Raw genomic sequence first — 20689 nt, forward strand, 5'->3', positions numbered from 1 at the left:
GGTCTCTTATTTTAGCACATCTTCCCAGTTGTTGTTGCAGCTGCTTAAGATAAATGTTTTACTTCACTTAAAACCATATGCTGTTATATAAAAAGTAAAACTGTCTCACTTCTGGGAAGTGAGCTTTTGCTGTAATAATAATAAATTCTGGGGGCGCCTGGGTGGCGCAGTCGGCTAAGCGTCGGACATCAGCCAGGTCACGATCTCGCGGTCCGTGGGTGTCGAGCCCCGCGTCGGACTCTGGGCTGATCGCTCGGACCCTGGAGCCTGCTTCCGATTCTGTGTCTCCCTCTCTCTCTCTGCCCCTCCCCCGTTCATGCTCTGTCTCTCTCTGTCCCAAAAATAAATAAAAAAAAATAATAATAAAAAATAAAAAAAAAAATAAATTCTGCCTTGGAGCGTTCAGGACTAGTTGGTGTTTTTTTTCTTTTCTTCTTTTTCTTCTTTTTTTTTTTTTTTCCTCACTAAAAGCATAAAGGATGGAATTTTTATTCTGATGTCACTGTGGAAATTACATTGTTGCAATGATTTAATAGACTACTGGTACTTTTTACCTCTTAAGCTTGACATTATAGAGTCTTAAAATTGTAATTTCAGGGTGACATTTGTAAAAATGCCATCAGATTCTACCCTTTTAATTTCATGATTATGCAAGAGAATTTTAAAGCATTGTTCCTTTTTATATTGGTAAAGTTTTGGTTTAGCACTTGTTTCTTTTTCTGATTACAAAATAAGGCAGCCTATTATAAAACATTTGGAATATCTGGAGAAGTATTTTTTAAAAGCTATACCCTTTGCCACTTATTAGATATAAATACTATCAGCACTGACCATTCTGCTTGCTTTTGGTGGTTCCCAAAGTCTCAAGCACATAAAAAAGAAGCTGTGGCAGTGAAAACTGATACTTTTATTTTAATTGTATTTATTTACTTACTTACCTATGTTTTATTTATTTATTTGTTTGTTTGTTTGTTTATATCCAAGTTAGTTAGCATATACTGCAGTGATTTCAGGAGTAGATTCCAGTGATTCATCTCCTATGTATAACACCCAGTGCTCATCCAAGCAAGTGTCTTCCTTAATGCTGCTTACCCATTTAGCCCATCCCCCTACCCACAACCTCTCCAGCAACCCTCAGTTTGTTCTCTGTATTTGAGTCTCTTATGTTTTGTCCCCCTCCTTGTTTTTGTATTATTTTTTCTTAAATATTAGAAATATATTCTTTTTTCTTCCCTTCCCTTATGTTCATCTGTTTTGTATCTTAAAGTCCTCATATGAGTGAAGTCATATGATATTTTTCTCTGATTGACTAATTTCACATAACATAATACCCTCCAGTTCCACATAGTTGCAAATGGCAAGAATTCATTATTTTTGATTGTCAAGTAATACTCCAGTGTGTATATATATATATATATATATATATATATATATATATATGCCACATCTTCTTTATCCATTCATCTGTCAATGGACATTTGGGCTCTTTCCATACTTTGGCTAGTGTCAATAGAATTGCTATAAACATTGGGATGCATATGCCGCTTTGAAACAGCATATCTGTATCCCTTGGATAAATACCTAGTAGTGCAATTGCTAGGTGTAGGGTAGTTTATTTTTAACATTCTGAGGAACCTCCATACTGTTTTCCAGAGTGGCTGCACCACCTTGCATTGCCACCAACAGTGCAAAAGAGATCCTCTTTCTCTGCAACCTCACCAACATCTGTTGTTGCCTGTGTTGTTCATTTTAGCCATCCTGACTGGTGTGAGGTGGTATCTCCTTGTGGTTTTAATTTGTATTTCAGTGATGATGAGTGATGTTGAGCATTTTTTCATGTGTCTGTTAGCCATCTGAGTGTCTTCTCTGGAGAAGTGTCTATTCATGTCTTTTGCCCATTTCTTCACTGGATTATTTGTTTTTTGGTGTGGAGTTTGATAAGTTCTTTATAGATTTTGGATACTACCCTTTATCTGATATGTTATTTGCAACTATCTTCTCCCATTCTTCCGGTTGCCTTTTAGTTTTGCTGCTTGTTTCCTTCTCTGTGCAGAAGCTTTTTAGTTTGATGAGATCCCAATAGTTCATTTTTGCTTTTGTTTCCCTTGCCTCTGGAGACGTGTTGAGTAAGAAGTTGCTGTGGCCAAGATCAGAGAGGTTTTTGCCTGCTTTCTCCTTGAGGATTTTGGTGGCTTCCTGTCTTACATTTAAGTCTTTCATCCATTTTGAGTTCATTTTTGTGTATGGTGTAAGAAGTCATCCAGGTTCATTTTACTGCATGTCACTGTCTAGTTTTCCCAATACCATTTGCTGAAGAGACAGTCTTTACTCCATTTGGATATTCTTTCCTGCTTTGTCAAAGATTAGTTGACTGTAAGTTTGTGGGTCCATTTCTGGATTCTCTATTCTATACCATTGGTCTGTGTGTCTCTTTTGTACCAGTACCATACTGTCTTGATGATTAAAGCTTTGTAATACAACTTGAAGTCTGGGATAGTGATCCCTCCAGCTTTGGTTTTCTTTTTCAGGTTTACTGAAATTCAGAATTCTCAGCAGCATTTAATACACTTCTTCCTTTCTTTTGGAGAAGTTGTATGTAATTTTAATAAGCTATGATTTAAACTGTACTGATGAGCCTATCACATAAATATACAGAAAAATGTAGTAGAGAAATAAAAATATTCCTAATACAGCCTGTACATTTGAAGAAACCTAATACTTTTCAGAATTTTTTAATGCTTTATTTTTGAGAGAGAAAGTGTGAGCAGGGGAGGGGCAGAGAGGGGGGGGACAGAGAATCTGAAGCAGGCTGTGTGCTGACAGTAGTGAGCTGAATGCAGGGCTCAAACTCAAGAGAACCATGAGATCATGACTATTAACTCAAGAGAGGAAGAAAATAGAAGTGTATATGTGAGTATGTGTGTCCCTTTCTGATGGGAAACCTAAAGGGGAAATGGAATTAGTGATAAAGCCAAAGCTAAAAGTAAAATTCCACTCTTCTATAATATTCTTTGAAAAAGCAGTGTAATTGCTGAACGTAGCTAAAGGCATTTCTTTTTTACTGCCTCATGTCAAACATACAGAGGTAGTAAAGCCCAGAACCATACACTCTAACTAAGTCTGCCTTCCCTCCTTCAGTAACCAGGTAGATGTCACTAGAAATGGTCAGGCTGTTCTGTAGATGACATAATTCATTCAGGCTAAGAACAGGTTAACTTTTATAATAGTATTTAGGAGTTCTGAATTCCTAATTAAACAATATTTTCGACCAGAATATTAATTAGGCCCAAGGATTGTTACCATTCCTTCTTGTAACTGTGCTTATAGAAAACAAGGAAATGCATATTTGTATTATGTAGACATTTCCTTTTATAAGACATATGTATGTATAGTATGTAGACATATATTTATGATATGTATATAGGTATGATACATTTAAATCTTATTTTGATCCTATTGCTATAATATGAAACTTCAAATTTGACAGAGGAAGTCTTGTAAAGAAACAAAAACAGATACAGGGGCCCAATTTTTAGCTTGCTATATACAAAATAAAAGAGACTATTATATAATTTTGAGTAAATACTGTCAACTATGCTAAACAAGACACAGACAGGTTATCTCATACAGAAAATAAAATAATCCACCGGTTCATCGATTTTTCCATCTCCCATAAAAGTAGGATAATGTGTTTTTTAAATGAGTTAGTGTCTAGTGGCCACGTGTTCTTTCATAAAAGCTCCCTTCGTTTTGTGACCTTGAGTGGTGTACTGGCCCAAGCTTCAGTTTCCTTTTCTGAAAAAAAGAAGGTGGTGGGGGCCAACTAAATTCATCTCACAATCTTGCTGTGAGGATAAAGGAAGAGCATATATGAAAGCAAATTTCTGTTCAGAGTTTGGCACTTTCCAGATCAGTGAATGTTTACTAAAAAGATGCTTGATAACCTTTATGAAGGATAATTTCAGTATATACTCCAAAAACTTTAGGATTAAACCTGAAAATAGTTTTAATTCTATACAATTATCCCAGGAAAATTATCAGAGATATGCCAAAGATTTGTGTATAATGCCCCATGTCTGTAAAGATGATCATCCCAGTGGTGTTTTTAAGAGGAAAAGAGTTGGATTATAGAGTGGAGGAGAACCTAAATGTCCTAATAAGAATGGATGTGTGTTTTTATGCATATACGTATCTATACTACAGTGATATACAATACAGTTGTGTGGTAGAAGCATATTTAATACTATGGGAAAAGTTTATATTATATTAACCAAAAAGAAGATTACAAAATTGTGTATAGCATGATTTCATATGTGTACATTTTTTAAAGTATGTATATTAGTCCACTCAGGCTGCTATAACAAAGGACCATACACAGGTTGGGCAGGTTGAACAAGACAAATTTGCTTCTCACAGTTCTAGAGGCTGGAAATTCCAAGATCAAGGTGCCAGCAAAATAGGTTTTACTCCAATGCCTCTTCTCTTGGCTTGTATGTGGCCTCCATCTCCTTGTGTGCTCACATGACCTCCTCTGTGTGCGTACAGCAAGAGAGAGAGCAAGAGAGCAAGTTCTTTCATGTCTCTTCTTATAAGGACACTAAACCCATCAGATCTGTACTGCACCCTTATGACTTCATTTAAACTTAATTTTTCCTTAGAAGCCCCATCACCAAATATGGCAACAATAGAGGTTAGAACTTCAACATATGAACTTTGTGGGGAACACATTCAGTCTGTAATAGTGACAAATTGGTAATAATATCTGAGTGGTTGGATCACAACTGATTTTTACTTTCTTCTTCTTGTCTACATTTTTAATTTTTTTTTCTATAATGTACTCAAAATATTCAGAAAAGTGTATAGACAATGGATGATTAGTAGATTAGTGGTTGCTTTGGGCTGGAGGTGGAAATAGGAGGACTAGGGCATGATCACTAAAGGGTACAGGGTTTCTTTTTAGAAGTGATAAAAAGTGATTATGATGGTGGTCACACAACTCTGGGAATATACTAAAGACCACTGAATAGGACACTGTAAGTGGGTGACTGCTATGGTGTGTGAATTATATCTCAAGGCTTTTACAAAATGTGTGTGTGTGTGTGTATGCACATGCACACACGTAAGGGGTTTTGATAATAGATCTGTTTATTAGCACTTCCAGTCACCATATACAGTATGTTCACCCACATGGCACATTATTGTCTTGGCTTTTGACTACTAAGTTTTTTTCAGTGAAAAAACTACCATTTATATAACAAACATTTATTGTTAACAGGAATTTCTCTATTTGAAAGAGGAAGATGTATACCTGTAATATAGCTAAAAAACAGTGAAAAGTACTTTATACTCAAATTAGATGTGCTATAAGATTAATATCAACGAAGGTTTCTGTGAAGATGATAAGTGAGAACCTAGTTCCAGAAAGATGGAATGGAATAACCAAAATGGGAAATAACACAACATTCCAGGTGGAAAGCCATGATCAGAAAGTAAGAAATAGAAATTAACTCACCTTCTTGCATGGTGTTAAAGATCAATAAGGGAAAATATTGATGATATCCACTGATGAATGGGCATATATGGCAAAGAGAATATTGTTAGTGACCCAATAACTGCAGAAACGTACTGTATTACTCACTGTTCTCCAGAGAAACAGGACCAATAGACTATGAGAGAGAGAGAGAGATTATCCCACCAGCATAATGAATTGATTCATGCAATGTTGGAAGCTGCCAAGTCTTCCATAATTTGGAATCTGGACACTCTGTAAACTGTCCTAGTTTGAGTCACAAAGCCAGCAGGCAGCTATAGAATTAGGAAAAACCAGTGTCCCAGTTTGTCAGGCAGGAAAACCTCATGTTCTTTTTTTTTTTCTTAAATGTTAATTTTTTACAAAGAGAGAGACAGAATATGAATGGGAGAGGGGCAAAAAGAGAGGAAGACACAGAGTCTGAAGCAGGCTCCAAGCTCGGAGCCATCAGCACAGATAGCTCAGATGTGGGGCTCCAACCCACGAACCATGAGATCATGACCTGAGCTGAAGTTGGATGCTTAACTGACTGAGCCACCCAGGGGTCCCTGGAAAACCTCATGTTCTAGTGTATAGGATGTCTGTTGGGAGACTTTTTACTTAGGAGAGGGTCAGACTTTTGTTCTATTCAGGCCTTCAACTGATTGGATGGAGCCCATCCACAGTATGAAGAACAATCTCTTTCACTAATTTTTTTTCAATATATGAAATTTATTGTCAAATTGGTTTCCATACAACACCCGGTGCTCATCCCAAAAGGTGCCCTCCTCAATACCCATCACCCACCCTCCCCTCCCTCCCACCCCCCATCAACCCTCAGTTCTCAGTTTTTAAGAGTCTCTTATGCTTTGGCTCTCTTCCACTCTAACCTCTTTTTTTTTTTTCCTTCCCCTCCCCTATGGGTTTCTGTTAAGTTTCTCAGGATCCACATAAGAGTGAAAACATATGATATCTGTCTTTCTCTGTATGGCTTATTTCACTTAGCATAACACTCTCCAGTTCCATCCATGTTGCTACAAAGGGCCATATTTCATTCTTTCTCATTGCCATGTAGTACTCCATTGTGTATATAAACCACAATTTCTTTATCCATTCATCAGTTGATGGACATTTAGACTCTTTCCATCATTTGGCTATTGTTGAGAGTGCTGCTATAAACACTGGGGTACAAGTGCCCCTATACATCAGTACTCCTGTATCCCTTGGGTAAATCCCTAGCAGTGCTACTGCTGGGTCATAGGGTAGGTCTATTTTTAATTTTTTGAGGAACCTCCACACTTTTCCAGAGCAGCTGCACCAGTTTGCATTCCCACCAACAGTGCAAGAGGGTTCCCATTTTTCCACACCCTCTCCAGCATCTGTAGTCTCCTGATTTGTTCATTTTGGCCACTCTGACTGGCGTAAGGTGATATCTGAGTATGGTTTTGATTTGTATTTCCCTGCTGAGGAGCGACGTTGAGCATCTTTTCATGTGCCTGTTGGCCATCCGGATGTCTTTAGAGAAGTGTCTATTCATGTTTTCTGCCCACTTCTTCACTGGATTATTTGTTTTTCGGGTGTGGAGTTTGGTGAGCTCTTTATAGATTTTGGATACTAGCCCTTTATCCAATATGTCATTTGTAAATATCTTTTCCCATTCCATTGGTTGCCTTTTATTTTGTTGATTGTTTCCTTTGCTGTGCAGAAGCTTTTTATCTTCATGAGGTCCCAGTAGTTCATTTTTGCTTTTAATTCCCTTGCCTTTGGGGATATGTCAAGTAAGAAATTGCTGCGGCTGAGATCAGAGAGGTCTTTCCTGCTTTCTCCTCTAAGGTTTTGATGGTTTCCTGTCTCACCTTCAGGTCCTTTATCCATTTTGAGGTTATTTTTGTGAATGGTGTGAGAAAGTAGTCTAGTTTCATCCTTCTGCATGTTGCTGTCCAGTTCTCCCAGCACCATTTGTTAAAGAAACTGTCTTTTTTCCATTAGATATTCTTTCCTGCTTTGTCAAAGATTAGTTGGCCATACGTTTGTGGGTCTAGTTCTGGGGTTTCTATGCTATTCCATTGGTCTATGTGTCTGTTTTTGTGCCAATACCATGCTGTCTGGTGATGACAGCTTTGTAGTAGAGGTTAAAGTCTGGGATTGTGATGCCTCCTGCTTTGGTCTTCTTCTTCAAAATTACTTTGGCTATTCAGGGCCTTTTGTGGTTCCATATGAATTTTAGGATTGCTTGTTCTAGCTTTGAGAAGAATGCTGGTGCAATTTTGATTGGGATTGCATTGAATGTGTAGATAGCTTTGGGTAGTATTGACATTTGACAATATTTATTCTTCCAATCCATGAGCATGGAATGTTTTCCCATTTCTTTATGTCTTCTTATATTTCCTTCATTAGCTTTCTACAGTTTTCAACATACAGATCTTTTACATCTTTGGTTAGATTTATCCCTAGGTATTTTATGCTTCTTGGTGCAATTGTGAATGGCATCAGTTTCTTTATTTGTCTTTCTGTTGCTTCATTATGAGTGTATAAGAATGCAACTGATTTCTGTACATTGATTTTGTATCCTGCAACTTTGCTAAATTCATGTACCAGTTCTAGCAGACTTTTGGTGGAGTCTATCGGATTTGCCATGTATAATATCATGTCATCTGCAAAAAGTGAAAGCTTAACTTCATCTTTGCCAATTTTGATGCCTTTGATTTCCTTTTGTTGTCTGATTGCTGATGCTAGAACTTCCAACACTATGTTAAACAACAGCGGTGAGAGAAGACATCCCTGTCGTGTTCCTGATCTCAGGGGGAAAGCTCTCAGTTTTTCCCCATTGAGGATGATGTTAGCTGTGGGCTTTTCATAAATGGCTTCATGATGTTTAAGTATGTTCCTTCTATCCCGACTTTCTCAAGGGTTTTTATTAAGAAAGAATGCTGAATTTTGTCAAATGCTTTTTCTGCATCGATTGACAGGATCATATGGTTCTTTTCTTTTATTATTGTGATGTATCACGTTGATTGATTTGCGAATGTTGAACCAGCCCTGCACCCCAGGAATGAATCCCACTTGATCATCGTGAATAATTCTTTTTATATGTTGTTGAATTCGATTTGCTAGTATCTTATTGAGGATTTTTGCATCCATATTCATCAGGGATACTGGCCTGTAGTTCTCTTTTTTGCTGAGTCTCTGTCTGGTTTGGGAATCAAAGGAATGCTGGATTCACAGAGTGAGTCTGGAAATTTTCCTTCCCTTTTGATTTTTTGGAACAGCTTGAGAAGAATAGGTATTATCTCTGCTTTAACTGTCTGTTAGAATTTCCCAGGGAAGACATCTGGCCCTGGACTCTTCTTTGTTGGGAGAGTTTTAATAACTGATTTCATTTCCTCACTGGTTATGGGTCTGTTCAAGCTTTCTATTTCCTCCTGATTGAGTTTTGGAAGTGTGTGGGTGCTTAGGAATTTGTCCATTTCTTCCAGGTTGTCCAGTTTGTTGGCATATAATTTTTCATAGTATTCCCTGATAATTGCTTGTATGTCTGAGGGATTGGTTGTAATAATTCCATTTTCATTCATGATTTTATCTATTTGGCTCATCTCCCTTTTCTTTTTGAGAAGCCTGCCTGGAGGTTTATCAATTTTGTTTATTTTTTCAAAAAGCCAACTCTTGGTTTCCTTGATCTGCTCTACAGTTTTTTTAGATTCTTTATTGTTTATTTCTGCTCTGATCTTTATTATTTCTCTTCTTCTGCTGGGTTTAGGCTGTCTTTGCTGTTCTGCTTCTATTTCCTTTAGGTGTGCTGTTAGATTTTGTATTTGGGATTTTTCTTGTTTCTTGAGATAGGCCTGGATTGCAATGTATTTTCCTCCCAGGACTGCCTTTTCTGCATCCCAAAGCGTTTGGATTGTTGTATTTTCATTTTCATTTGTTTACATGTATTTTTTAATTTCTTTTCTAATTGCCTGGTTGACCCATTCATTCTTTAGTAGGGTATTCTTTAACGGCCATGCTTTTGGAGGTTTTCCAGACTTTTTCCTGTGGTTGATTTCAAGCTTCATAGCATTGTTGTCTGAAAGTATACATGGTATGATCTCAATTCTTGTATACTTATGAAGGGCTGTTTTGTGGCCCTGTATGTGATCTATCTTGGAGAATGTTCCATGTGCACTCAAGAAGAAAGTATATTCTGTTGCTTTGGGATGCAGAGTTCTAGATATATCTTTCAAGTCCATCTGATCCAATGTATCATTCAGGGCCATTGTTTCTTTATTGATCCTGTGTCTAGATGATCTATTCATTGCTGTAAGTGGGGTATTAAGGTCCCCTGCAATTCCCACATTCTAATCAATAAGGTTGCTTATGTATGTGAGTAGTTGTTTTATATATTTGGGGGCTCCCGTATTCAGCGCATAGACATTTATAATTGTTAGCTCTTCCTGATGGATAGACCCTGTAATTATTATATAATGCCCTTCTCCATCTCTTGTTACAGCCTTTAATTTAAAGTCTAGTTTGTCTGATATAAGTATGGCTACTCCAGCTTTCTTTTGACTTCCAGTAGCATGATAAATAGTTCTCCATCCCCTCACTTTCAATCTGAAGGTGTCCTCAGGTCTAAAATGAGTCTCTGGTAGACAGCAAATAAATGGGTCTTGTTTTTTTTTATCCATTCTGATACCCTATGTCTTTGGTTGGCTCATTTAGTCCATTTATGTTCAGTGTTATTATAGAAAGATATGGTTTAGAGTCATTGTGATGTCTGTAGGTTTCATGCTTGTAGCGATGTCTCTGGTACTTTGTCTCACAGGATCCCCCTTAGGATCTCTTGTAGGGCTGGTTTAGTGGTGACGAATTCCTTCAGTTTTTGTTTGTTTGGGAAGACCTTTATCTCCTTCTATTCTAAATGACAGACTTGCTGGATAAAGGATTCTCGGCTGCATATTTTTTCTGTTCATCACATTGAAGATTTCCTGCCATTCCTTTCTGGCCTGCCAAGTTTCAGTAGAGAGATCGGTCATGAGTCTTATCAGTCTCCCTTTATATATTAGAACACATTTATCCCTTTCTGCTTTCAGAATTTTCTCTTCATCCTTGTATTTTGCCAGTTTCACTATATGTCATTTAGAAGATTGATTCAAGTTCCGTCTGAAGGGAGTTCTCTGCGCCTCTTGGATTTCAATGCCTTTTTCCTTCCCCACATCAGGGACGTTCTCAGTTATTATTTCTTCAAGTATACCTTTAGCACCTTTCCCTCTCTCTTCCTCCTCTGGAATACCAATTATGCATAGATTATTTCTCTTTAGTGTATCACTTAGTTCTCTAATTTTCCCCTCATACTCCTGGATTTTTTTATCTCTCTTTTTATCAGCTTCTTCTTTTTCCATAATTTTATCTTCTAGTTCACCTATTCTCTCCTCTGCCTCTTCAATCCGAGCTGTGGTCATCTCCATTTTATTTTGCAGCTCATTGATAGCATTTTTTCGTTCCTCCTGGCTGTTCCTTAGTCCCTTGATCTCTGTAGCAAGAGATTCTCTGCTGTCCTCTATACTGTTTTCAAGCCCAGCAATTAATTTTATGAGTATTATTCTAAATTCACTTTCTGTTACATTGTTATATCCTTTTTGATCAGCTCGGTAGCTGGCGTTATTTCCTGGAGATCTTTTGAGGTGAATTCTTCTGTTTCGTCATTTTGGATAGTCCCTGGAGTGGCGCAGAACTGCAGGGCACTTCCCCTGTGCTGTCTTGAATAACTTGCGTTGGTGGGTGGGGCCACATTCAGACCTGATGTCTGCCCCCAACCCACTGCTGGGGCCACAGTCAGACTGGTGTGTACCTTCTCTTCCCCTCTTATAGGGGCGGGATTCACTGTGGGGTGGCGTGGCCCATCTGGGCTACTTGCACACTGCCAGACTTGTGGTGCTGGGGATCTGGCATATTAGCTGGGGTGGTTCAGCAAGGTGCACAGGGGCGGCGTGGCGGCGGGGTAGGCTCAGCTCGCTTATGCTTCAGTGATCCACTTTGGGAGGGGCCCTGAGGCACCGGGAGGGAGTCAGACCCGCCGCCACTGGAGGGATGGATCCGCAGAAGCACAGCGTTGGGTGTTTGCTCAGTGCAAGCAAGTTCCCTGACAGGAAATGGTTCCCTTTGGGATTTTGGCTGGGGGATGGGCGAGGGAGATGGTGCTGGCGAGCACCTTTGTTCCCTGCCAAGCTGAGCTCTGGTCGTCTGGGGCTCAACAGCTCTCCCTCCTGTTGTCTCCAGCCTTTCCGCTCTCCAAGCAGAGCTGTTAACTTATAACCTCCCAGATGTTAAGTCCCACTTGCTGTCAGAACACACTCCACCTGGCCCCTCCGCTTTTGCAAGCCAGACTTGGGGCCTCTGCTTGGCCGGCAGGCTGCCCCACCACCCTGGCTCCCTCCCCCCAGTCCGTGTAGCGCGCACCACTTCTGCGCCCTTCCTACCCTCTTCCTTGGACCTCTCCTCTGTGCTTGGCTCTGGAGAATCCGTTCTGCTAGTCTTCTGGCGGTTTTCTGGGTTATTTAGGCAGGTGTGGGTGGAATCTAAGTGATCAGCAGGACACGGTAAGCCCAGCGTCCTCCTGCCCCGCCATCTTCCTTTTTCTTGTCTCTCTCTTTCACTCATTTTACCAATTAAATGTTAATCTCATCCAAAACTTCTCTCACAGAAACATCTAGAATAATTTTTGGCCAATCATCTAGGCACCCCATGGCCTGGTCAAGTTTGCACAAAAAACTATCACACTCTTTACATTTTTCATCAAAGAGAGCCTTTGTTCACACAACTGTGTGAATTAAGAAGACAGATTTTGCAGCAGTGTTCAGAGGAAAAAAAAAATAGATGTGCATAATGAAAAATTCAGACCCAGGGTAACCACCTTGGCATACAGTCAGGTAGGTGTGAAGTGATAAGAAAGGTAATAGTGATGGGGTTACAAAGGAAATGTGGTGAAAGTCTACAGCTTGGTGAAATTTTACATAGGTATACCCCCTTCTACCACACCTAGATCAAGATAAAATATTTGCCATACCCTAGAAGGTCCTCCAAGCCAGTCAGTACTCCCCTGCAAAAGTATAACCACTGTCCTGATCTCTGTCACCGTAGAATCATTTTCCCTTTTCTGAATGTCATGTAAAAGCAAGAATACAGGATTGTACCCTTTGCATCTGGCTTCTTTTGTTCACCATTATGTCTGTGAGATTTATCCAACACATACGTTTGCAAATAGAATCTTACTAAACATGTTTCCCTGCATCTTGTTTTTTTTACCTCAGCAGGAGAGTATAAACACCCTTTCGAGTTAGGACTTAACAGGTCTTTTTTCACTCTTTTAATAACTTCATGCCATTCCATAATACTATGGATATTCCACAGTTTACCCAATGTTTCCACTCAGCAGACACTTAGGTGGTTTCCAGGCATGAAATCGATTAGCTGAGGGGCTGTGTTTTTAATGTTAATAGATAATACCAAATTATCATTCCCACAAGATACACACATTTATATTCCCACCAGCATATGACACTGTCCAGCATATATTCATCTGAGAGCTCTAAGTTTTTATTTCATTAATAAATTTGGTTTTTAAAATAAGTAATACATGATAACAATGAAAAAAATACAAGAGTATATAGTGAAAAATTAGTCTCCCTTTAACCTGTCTCCCAATGATCCAATTCCTATTCCCAAAGACAAGTTCTTTGTATTGCTCCAAGATATTTTATGTGTATATGAGCTTATATGTGTATATACTTTTATTGTACATAAATGGTTGTTCTAGGCTTTACTTTCTCCACTTAACAACATATCTTAAAAATTATACCACAGTAATATAATTTAGAGCTGCCTCATTATTTTAACTGATAGCATCAGTTATTCATTCATTATTTCTACTGAATAGCATCACATAGTATGGATAGGACATAATTAATGAGTTCTTTTAAAGTAGATATAAGGCTATTTAAATATCTTATTGTTATTATAAATAATGCCACAGAGAATATCCTGTAGGATAAATTTCTAAAAATGAAATTATTAAAAAATAGCATGTGCATCTTTTAAATAAACATATTATTGAAATATACATACAGAAAAATATATCTAAGTACACAGGTCTGTAAATTTTCACAAAATAAATGTATTCATGTAATTACACCTAATCAAGAAACACATAACCAGTAATCAGAAGCTTCCTCATGCCACCTTATTAGTTACTAACCCTCTTCACCTAAAAGTATCCACTATTTTAATTTCCAACACCATAGATTAATTCTGCCCAGTTTCGAACTTTGTAGCTGGAATGTGTATGTGTATATATATATATACATACATACACATACACGTACACACACACACACTACAGTATAGTATAGGATGTCCCTTCATAGAAATTGTATCAGCTTATACTTTCACCTGCAGTATATAAGAATGCATATTTCCTAATACCTTCACCAACCCAACGGGTTATTAACTTTTTTAGTTTTGCCAGTCATGTAAGTGAAAGTATTGTCTCTTTTATTTTGTGTCTTTCTTATACTGAGTAAATTTCAGCATCTTTTCATATGTGTAAGAGCCATCTGTATTTTTATTTTTACAAACAGTCCTTACCCTTTTTCATTGTCTTATTTATAAATGCACCATAGTATATATTAGGGAAGTTAATCCTTTGTGACATGTGTTGCAAGTATTTTTCCTAGTTTGTCATTTGTCTTTGATTTTATTGTTTTCCTGCAGACATTTTTCTCAGCCTTTTATTTTGTGCCTGTTAGGTATAAAATTGATTTTTTTTTCCCCTGACTAGTAAGGTTGAGTGTTTTCATGGCTTTTGATTATTTGCATTTTCTTTCTGGATATTGCTTCTTGATATCCTTTGTTTCTATTGGATTATGATCTTTGAACTCATACCTAGAAGATCTTTGCATATGAGCAACAGTATGCCTTTGTAATGTATGTTTAAAAGAAAGTTTACCCCTTCATTAGTTTTTAAATTTTTATGGTCTTTTTTATTTTGTAACAGCTTTGAGATTGAAGTGTACACTTAAGTGGCTTTGAGCTTATTCACAGAATTATGCAGCCATCACCACAATACATTTTTAAAATGTTTATTACCACAGAAGCCCTTTAGTAATCACTCTCAATCCCCTATCCCCACCCCATCCTACCCCAGCCCTAGGCAGCCACTACTTTCTGTGTCCATAAATTTGCCTATCCCAGACATTTCATATAAATGGAATCATATAAAGTGTAGTCTTTTGTGACTGACTTCGTTCACTTACCATACATAATGTTTTTAAGATCCATCCATATTGTAGCATTATCAGTACTTTATTCCTTTTAATTGCCAAATAATATTTCATTATATGAATATACCACATCTTATTTATTCATCAGCTGATGACCTTGGGCAATTATGAATAATACTATTGTGAACATTCATGTCAATTTTTCATGTGGACATATGTTTTCATTTCTCTACTTTAATACCTCTAGAGATATACCTAGGAATGGAATTGCTGGGTTAAATGGGAACTCTGTGTTTATCCTTTTAAGGAATTGCCAGGTTGTTTTCCAAAGCAGCTCAACCATTTTACATTCCTACCGGAAATGTTTGAGGGACCTATTTCTCTACATCCTTACCAACATTATTATCTGACTTTTTTATTGTACCCATCCTAATTAGTATGAAATGGTATCTTGGGAGTTTATTTCATTTTGTTTTGTTACCATCTTAACCATTTTTTTATTGTGGTAAAAAACAAAAAACAACATAAAATTTACTATCTTTTTTTAATGTACAGTTTGGTAGTGTTAAGTATATTCATGTTGTTGAACACATCTCCAGAACTTTTGCATCTTGCACAAATGAACTCTATACCCATTTATCAACTTCCCCTCTTCTCCTCACCCTTAGCCACCATTCTGCTTTTTGTTTCTGTGAATTTCACTGTTAGATACCTTGCATAATGGAATCATACACTATTTGTCTTTTTGTTACTGGCTTGTTTCACTTAGCATAATGTCTTCAAGGTTCATTCATGTTATAACATGTGACAGGATTTCTTCTTAAAGCTGAATAAGGTTCCATTGTGTATATATACCACATTTTATTTATTTCCACTTATTTGTCAGACATTTATTGGGTTACTTCCACCTCTTGGATATTGCAAATATGCGTTGCATTGTGGATGTGGTTTGGTTTCCCTGATTGCTAATGATGCTGAGCATCTTTTCCTGAACTTTGTATATCTCCGTATCTACTTTGGAAAAGTGCCTATTCAGATGCTTTGCCCAATTTTTAATTGGCCTGTCTTTCTATTAAAATATAAGAGTTCTCTAAAATCTATAAAGAACTTATCAAACTCAACACCCCAAAAACAAATAATCCAGTGAAGAAATGGGCAAAAAACATGAATAGACACTTCTCCAAAGAAAACATCCAGATGGCTAACCGACACATGAAAAAAATGCTCAACTTCACTCATCATCAGGGAAATACAAATCAAAACCACAATGAGATACCACCTCACACCTGTCAGAATGGCTAACATGAACAACTCAGGCAACAACAGATGTTGGCGAGGATGCGGAGAAAGAGGATCTCTTTTGCATTGTTGCTGGCAATGCAAGCTGGTGTGGCCACTCTGGAAAACAGTATGAAGGTTCCTCAAAAAGCTAAAAATAGAACTACCCTACGACCCAGCAACTGCACTACTAGTTATTTATCCAAGGGATAAAGGTGTGCTGTTTCAAAGGGACACGTGCACCCCAATGTTTATAGCAGCACTATCAACAATAGCCAAATTATGGAAAAAGCCCAAATGTCCATCGATGGATGAATGAATAAAGAAGATGTGGTGTGTGTGTGTGTGTGTGTGTGTGTGTGTGTGAGTGAGTGTGTGTGTGTGTGTGTGTGTGTGTGTGTGTGTGTATGCACATACATACAATGGAGTATTACTCAGCAATCAAAAAGAATGAAATCTTGCCATTTGCAACTACGTGGATGGAACTGGAGAGTATTAATGCTAAGTGAAATTAGTCAATCAGAGAAACACAAACATCATACGACTTCACTCATATGAGGACTTTAAGAGACAAAACAGATGTACATAAGGGAAGGGAAACAAAATAATATAAAAACAGGGAGGGGGACAAAACATAAGAGACTCATAAATATGGAGAACAAACTGAGGGTTACTGGAGGGGTTGTGGGAGGGGGGATGGGCTAAATGGGTAAAGGGCACTAAGGAATCTACTCCTGAAATCATTGCTGCACTATATGCTAACTAATTTGGCTGTAAATTTTTTAAAAAATTAAAATTAAAAAAATAAAATATGAGTTCTTTATATTATTTGTGTCTTTGCCAGATATAATTTTTATGTTATGAGTTAAAATCTATGTTTATTTTCCACCAAGTAGCCAACTATCCAGGACCATTTATTGAATAATCCATATTTTTCCTCCTTCAACAGGTACTTATTGAGCAAATATGTTGGGTTAGACCCTGAGAAAATAAGGAGAAAATGATGCAGAGCTTACATACTAGTTCAAAGACAGACTTGTGAGAAAATAATTACTATTCAGCAAGATAATGATTTTAATGAAGTTTATGAAAATCATTTTGTGACAAGAAGAAAAGAATGACCAGTATCTGCCTGGAGTTGAGGGAAGAGAGGAACAAAGAAAAAGTTAGGTCGTGGAAGGTTGAGAATAAAAGAGAACCAGGCACTGTGCTATGATAAGAAACTTAAATAATGAAAACTGTTTTCCAAATATAAAACGTTTAGTTTACTGTCTCCTCAGATTGTAGTTCATGTAAGTGCACTATAGTCAACAAGCAGGTATCTTCTTTGTGGTGAAGTATGCCATGCTTATTTTCTGGTGTCCTGTATATACTGTATAGACCTTATATATACTTTATATACCTAACCTAAGTAACATACCTTTTTCCTATGGATATGTTTGAATGAAAAATTTACAGTTTTTATTGAAATAATTCATGTTTACCAAGCACAACTGTATGCCATCCCTCTTTAATGCATAACATATAGAATATTTAATAGCACATAATGGCCACTTTCTTTTCTTTTTTTTTTTTAAGTTAAATCCAAGTTAGTTAACATAGTGTAATAATGATTTCAGGAATAAATTTAGTGATTTATCACTTACATATAACATCCAATGCTCAACCCAACAAGTGCCCTCCTTAGTACCCATCACTCATTTAGCCCATACCCCACCCAGCACCCCAGCAGCAACCCTCAGTTTGCTCTCTGTATTTAAGAGTCTCTTATGGTTTGTCTCCCTCTCTGTTTTTATATTATTTTTGCTTCCCTTCCCCTGTGTTCATCTGTTTTGTTTCTTATATTGCACATATGAGTGAAATCCTGTGATATTTGTCTTTCTCTGACTTATTTTGGTTAGCATAATACACTCTAGTTCCATCCATGTTGTTGCAAATTGCAAGATTTCATTCTTTTTGATTGCCGCGTAACATTCCATTGTATATATATACCACATCTTCTTTATCCATTTGTCAATCAGTAGACATTTGGGCTCTTTCCATAATTTGGCTATTGTCAATAGTGCTGCTATAAACATTGGGGGCATGTACCCCTTCAAATCAGTGTTTTTGTATCCTTTAATACCTAGTAGTGCAATTGCTGAGTCATAGGGTAGTCCTATTTTTAGAATTTTGAGGACCCTCCATATTGCTTTCCAGAGTGGCTACACCAGTGTGTATTCCCACCAGCAGTGCAAAAGCACTTCATCTTTCTCCACGTCCTTGCCAACATCTGTTGTTGCCTGAGTTGTTAATGTTAGCCATTCTGACATGTGTGAGGTGGTATTTCATTGTGGTTTTGATTTATATCTCCCTGATGATGAGTGATGTTGAGCATCTTTTTATGTGTCTATTAGCCATCTGGATGTCTTCTTTGGAAAAGTGTCTATTCATGTCTTTTGCCCATTTCTTCACTGGATTATTTGTGTTTTGGGTGTTGAGTTTGATAAATTCTTTATAGATTTTGGATACTAACCCTGTATCTGATATGTCATTTGCAAATATCTTCTCCTATTCCATCGGTTGCCTTTTAGTTTTGCTGATTGTTTCCTTCACTGTGCAGAAGCTTTTTATTTTGATGAGGTCCCAGTAGTTCATTTTTGCTTTTGTTTCCCTTGCCTCTGGACACATGTCAAGTGAGAAGTTGCTGCAACTGAGGACAAAGAGATTGTTGCCTATTTCCTCCTCTAGGATTTTGATGGTTTCCTCTCTTACATTTAGGTCTTTCATCCATTTTGAGTTTATTTTTGTGCATGGTGTAAGAAAGTGGTCCAGGTTCATTCTTCTGCATGTTGCTGTCCAGTTTTCCCAGCACCATTTGCTGAAGAGACTGTCTTTTTTCCATTGGATACACCTTCCTGCTTTGTCAAAGATTAGTTGACCATGTTTGTGAGTCTATTTCTGGGTTCTCTTTTCTGTTCCATTGATCTGTGTGTCTGTTTTCGTGCCAGTACCATACTGTCTTGATGATTACAGCTTTGTAAAACAGCTTGAAGTCCGGAAAGGTGATGCCTCCAGCTTTGGTTTTCTTTTTCAACATTGCTTTGGCTATTCAGGGTCTTCTGTGGTTCCATACAAATTTTAGGATTGTTTGTTCTAGCTCTGTAAAGAATGCTGGTGTTATTTTGATAGGGATTGCATTGAATATGTAGATTGCTTTGGGTGCTATCGACATTTTAACTGCATTTGTTCTTCAGTCCATGAGCGTGGAATGTTTTTCCATTTCTTTGCGTCTTCAATTTCTTTCATAACCTTTCTATAGTTTTCAGTGTATAGATTTTTCACCTATTTAGTTAGGTTTATTCCTAGGTATTTTATGGGTTTTGGTGAAATTGTAAATGAGATAAACTCCTTGATTTCTGTTTCTGCTGCTCTTTTGGTGTATAGAAATGCAACTGATTTCTGTGCATTGATTTTATGTCCTGTGACTTTGCTGAATTCATGTATCAGTTCTAGCAGTTTTTTGTGGAATCCTTTGGGTTTTCCACAAAGAATATCCTGTCATCTGTGAAGAGTGAAAGTTTGACTTCCTCCTTGCCAATTTGGATGTCTTTTATTTCTGTTTCTTTTTTTTAATTTTTTTAACATTTTTCATTTTTTTGAGAGACAGAGAGCAGGGGAGGGGGAGGAGCTGAGAGAGAGGGAAACACAGAATCCTCTGCAAGCTCCAGGCTCTGAACTGACAGCACAGAGCCTGACATGGGGCTCAAACTCATGGACCATGAGATCATGACCTGAGCCAAAGTTGGATACTTAACGACTGAGCCACCCCTGATGTCTTTTATTTCTTTTTGTTATCTGATTGCTGAGGTTAGGACTTTCAACACTGTGTTGAATAAAGTTACAGGAGTGGTAATGTCCACTTTCTTATAGAGGTATCACTTCACATGAAGAGGTGGTAATATAATTATATTTCAAAACTCATGTTACTTATATAAAGAATATTCAAATACTCTAACCTTTTCTTTTTTGGTGATCATAGAATAAATGTGTCATTAAATTATTTTTGTGTATTTGTTATAGACCCGTCAATTCTTTATAGTTGTGTTCTCCATAATAGTTATCAAGGGTGCCCAAAATCTTTGACCCAACAACTTTGACTAGATAAGTGGGAAAAAGTCTAATATGAGATATAAAATGTTTTTCTCAGCATACATTTTAATTGGTTTGCATTTAGTACTTCTGTCAGATTCTAAGTCTTATACTTGGAAAATAGAACCAACAGTAGGTATAGTATGATATAAATATAATTAATTATTTCACCTGTATATTTCACAAAACAGCAACATCTTAACTGCTTAATAAAAACTTTTAAAATATCAGTATAAAATAAACAATAGAAACTTGATTTACTCAGATCTAAAGGAATTGATTTGGTTTCTGCCTGTGATTATGATTCAGTAGAGCATGTTAATAGATTATAGGGGAAAAATTAGAGTTGACTTTAAATATAAGCTAAAGTAATAATATAGTAGTAATAGCCTTTTTTTTATTTTTCCACAGTTCTTAGTGGTCTGTGTTCTAATGACTGTCCTCGTAAGATAACAGTAAGTAAACAAATCTCAGTTGTAAAATTTTCAGTGAAAATATTCTGCATAATAGATAC

General features: G+C 37.2%; 1 protein-coding gene across 1 annotated transcript in view; it reads left to right on the forward strand.

Annotated features, from left to right (window-relative positions):
- ITFG1 (integrin alpha FG-GAP repeat containing 1) overlaps window positions 1-20689 on the forward strand; it is a 354402-nt gene that overhangs the window by 247710 nt on the left and 86003 nt on the right. Inside the window, exon 13 of the mRNA XM_047834578.1 lies at window positions 20587-20630. Within this exon, the coding sequence (XP_047690534.1) occupies window positions 20587-20630 (44 nt within the window). The remainder of the gene's footprint in view (window positions 1-20586; window positions 20631-20689) is intronic.

This window comes from Prionailurus viverrinus, chromosome E2, assembly GCF_022837055.1.
Source record: "Prionailurus viverrinus isolate Anna chromosome E2, UM_Priviv_1.0, whole genome shotgun sequence".
Taxonomy (NCBI): domain Eukaryota; kingdom Metazoa; phylum Chordata; class Mammalia; order Carnivora; family Felidae; genus Prionailurus; species Prionailurus viverrinus.